General features: G+C 47.7%; 1 protein-coding gene across 1 annotated transcript in view; it reads right to left on the reverse strand.

Moving 5' to 3' along the window:
- MMD (monocyte to macrophage differentiation associated) overlaps positions 1–1,084 on the reverse strand; it is a 44,821-nt gene extending 43,737 nt beyond the window's left edge. Inside the window, exon 1 of the mRNA XM_018554092.1 lies at positions 938–1,084. Coding sequence (XP_018409594.1) covers positions 938–1,023 — 86 coding nt within the window. The 5' untranslated portion in view covers positions 1,024–1,084. The remainder of the gene's footprint in view (positions 1–937) is intronic.
- Between the last annotated feature and the right edge of the window lie 2,845 nt (positions 1,085–3,929).

Here is a 3,929-nt window from a genome sequence, read left to right on the forward strand (position 1 = left end):
TTATATATATTGTTTTCTATGACATCATCATGCCACCGATTTCTCAGCTATGCCTGGAGAAGGGTCCGCGCAGCGGCGCCGCGTCACGTCCTCAATGTTTCCAGAACTACCCCATGATTCCTGTACATAGGCGGAGACGTGGGCAGTTTCTAGCTCTGCCGCACATCATCATCATTCAGGCTGAACCTAGCGCCATTGCAATAATCATGCCCACAACGCTCCTCATGCTGACGCATATACCTGCAGAACTACACGTGAGGGGGCGGAGAGGTGACCGGTCACTATTAAGATAACAAGCATGCAAACGTGTCCGGTCTCCGGGACAGGGAGTAATGTCGTGTATGGTGTAGGGCACTGGATCGCCGGCATAGATGTCAACTTTTGCCCGGAATTGAGCTTTAAGGTAGGTAAGGCGACCGTTTCAAGCGTCACCTGCGACAGCGACCAATTGCGACCGTGGAGAGCGACAACTGTTGCGCAGAGATTTGCTTCCCCCCCCCATCAGCAAGAACGGTCATTGCGACCAGCGGACGATCGTTCTCTTTTCAATAAAGAGAGCAAGCGAACGAGCGAAATTTGATGACGATTACGGCGGACACCAGCAATGGCACACGACTCATTTTGGGGGACATGCCCCTCATTCACAGTGCAATGTCTGCCCACCATCTGCCGGTCTCATGGGCTATTAAAGGAGCAGCAACGCCTCCGGCAATGCTGGCAGGCGCCAGGCTGTCAATGAGCCACATCTCCCAATAGGGGCATCAGCCAATGTGCCAGTGTGGGCAGCCTGAGAATGAATGAGCTGCCTCCTGTGCTGCCAGGGTGGGGAGCAGCTAGCACAGGCAGCACGCTGCCCCCCCTCCTCATCCTGATCCCCATCTTCCTCCCTCCCCGTCCCGATCTCCCCCTCCTCATCCCGCGCCTCCCCATCACTCACCGCTTAAAGTCTTTGGCCACCATCTCTGCCCAGGACGGCCCCGCCGGACAGGCTGGCAGTGACAAGCCGGGGGGAGGAGCCCTCATCGGACAGCCGGACAACTGGCACCGGGATCCCCGCTCGCTAGCCGGGCTGCAGGCCCCGCCCCTTCACTCAGCCCACCGCGTACGTCACCGCCCCTTCTCTGGCCCCAGCCGTGTGATTGACAGCGTAGCGTCAGTGGCCACGCCCCCCCCCGGTCTGCTTAACCCGCACCGTGCCAGGCTGCAGGGAAATCAGAGTCAATTGTTTGTGTCTATTTATTTTCAACTGGAAACCAAGAACAAGGAAAACCCATATAATATAGAGAGAGAGGGATTGCTATGAGAGCGGAGGAATGAAATACATACAATAAGGCGAAAATAGATGAATGGATAATTATCTATATAGAAGAAAATGAGAGATAGATGGCTGGATGATAGACGTCTATTATAGATAGATAATAGATGATTGATGAATAGATAGACGATTGATAGACATGATAGAAAGATAATAGCTAGATAATAAATAGATCAATGATAGATAATAGATAGATCAATAGATAATAAATAGATAGAAAGATAATAAATAGATCGATGATAAATAGATCATAGATCGATAGATGATAAATAGATCATAGATCGATAGATGATAAATAGACAGATAGATACATTGTTTGGGGTTTTTTTTTTAATAAAGGACTTGCCAAAAATCCTTTTTTTTAATTCAACAATTTAGTGAATGGGTAGGGGTACAAGTACTCCTTACTCATTCACAAGGGGGGCGAGGCGGCATCTGGGTGCCCCTTTTTATTAAAATGGGGACGTTTGATTTTCTACCTTTTTTTGAAGTTCTACCCCCATAGACTTGCATTGAGTTCGAGTTCAAATTCAAACTTTTCCCATGTTCGAAAGTTCAAATTCGAACCAAACACACGGGGGTGTTCAGCTCATCACTACTTAGGATGGGATACTGTTTTGATTGGACTCAAGATACTATAACCAAATGGATGTCAATTCCTGAACTAGATCCCTTTTATCAAATCTTATATAGATCTGTTTGGTTATAGTATCTTAAAGTGACACTAAACTCAGAAGTAAAATCCTAAAAAATACATTCAAGTACCTTAACTATTAACAACAATGTATCTTATTTGTGTATCACTCGGCTGATGATCCTCAAATCATCTCTGAATTGGTGCTGACACTGTCCTTCCTTCTGGAGGGGGGATACTTTTGTTCCCCATGGCCCCTGTGTGTGTTGTAAAATAGTCACTGATCCAAGCTCACTCCCGTCATGGACTACAATCTCAATACAAATGAGTAAACTAAATGTGAGATTGGAGAGGTGGCTACTTTACAACACACACAGGGGCCATGGGGAACAAAAGTAGCCACACTCCAAGCTCCCTACAATCTCAATACAAATGAGTAAACTAAATGTGAGATTGTAGTCCATCACAGGAGCGAACTTGAGGCGGTGACTACTTTACAACACACACAGGGACCAAGGGGAACAAAAGTAGCCCCCTCCAGAAGGAAGGACAGTGTCAGCACCAATTCAGAGATGATTTGAGGATCTACATTTGAGGATGTTAATAGTTAAGGTACTTGAATGCATTTTTTAAGATTGAACCCCCCCCAATTAAAACCTAATCCCACCCTGAGCTTTGATGAAGATGGAGTGCAGTTGACCCCAAAATGTGTTGGCTGTTTTTTTGCTTCATCAATCTATGAACAATTAGGGACACGTTAAGACTTTCTCACCTTTTTGTTTGGCGCCATTTATTTCTGAACATTGAGGACCAGAAACAACGTCACCCACCCTGAAAACCCTGAGATGGGCCAAGGATGGTTGTATACAGGCACAAGCTCTAAGAGTTTCCCGGTTTGGAGCTGTACAAAGGGTAGAACATTACAAGACATTACATACTGTATATTCTGGCTAACTGTCAACACAGCAGGTTGTATGAAATGAGACCATCACTGTTGACTGTTGACTTTCTTGGTCTACAAACTGTCATGGCTGAATTGCGACGGTTTGAAATGTGCCGCCGCTTACCTTTGTGTATGGGAAACCTTAGTCCTTATTGTTCTTGAATAACGCTTTACCTGCCACCTGGACCTATTTAACCTTCTTGTTACTGCCACACACTCCTGACCATGAATTCACCAAATCACACACTTGTACTATATAGTAACCTCACACTCCGGCATCCAGGAGAGCATTGCAGGTATTTTAAATTTTGAAGGGAAACTAAAGATAGGGGCCGTCATTGTTTTTATTTTTTAAATGGTTTAACTCCTTGGCTTTCATCTTCATTCTTGCTTCATTGCCGAGTAAGTCCTGACCCAGAATTAGTATGTAGCCCGTGGCGTTGGAACTTCCCTACTGACTCAAGTCAGTAACTGGCTTAGTAGTGAATAAAAGATGACATAGACGTCACTGAAGCTTGCACTTTTAAAGTGATCCTGTCATTAAATATCCCAATTCAAAATAGGCACACGTGGAAACAGAGGCGGCTCTAGGCTTTGTGAGGCCTTAGGCGATCTCAAACGTGAGGCACCCCACTTGCGCCCACTGCCACCCTCAGGTCCGCCACACTCCATACACTGCCACCTTCAGCTCCGCCACACTCTATACACTGCCACCCCCAGCTCCGCCACACTCCACACACAGCCACCCTCAGCTCCACCACACTCCAGGCACTGCCACCCTCAGCTCCGCCACACTCCACGCACTGCCACCCTCAGCTCCGCTACACTCTATACACTGCCACCCCCAGCTCCGCCACACTCCACACACAGCCACCCTCAGCTCCACCACACTCCAGGCACTGCCACCCTCAGCTCCGCCACACTCCACGCACTGCCACCCTCAGCTCCGCCACACTCTATACACTGCCACCCCCAGCTCCACCACACTCCATACAACCGCTATCCACTGCCCCCCCCAGCTCCACCACACTCCATAC

The sequence above is a fragment of the Nanorana parkeri genome, unplaced genomic scaffold (assembly GCF_000935625.1).
Source record: "Nanorana parkeri isolate BGI_ZX_2015 unplaced genomic scaffold, ASM93562v1 scaffold141, whole genome shotgun sequence".
NCBI lineage: Eukaryota > Metazoa > Chordata > Amphibia > Anura > Dicroglossidae > Nanorana > Nanorana parkeri.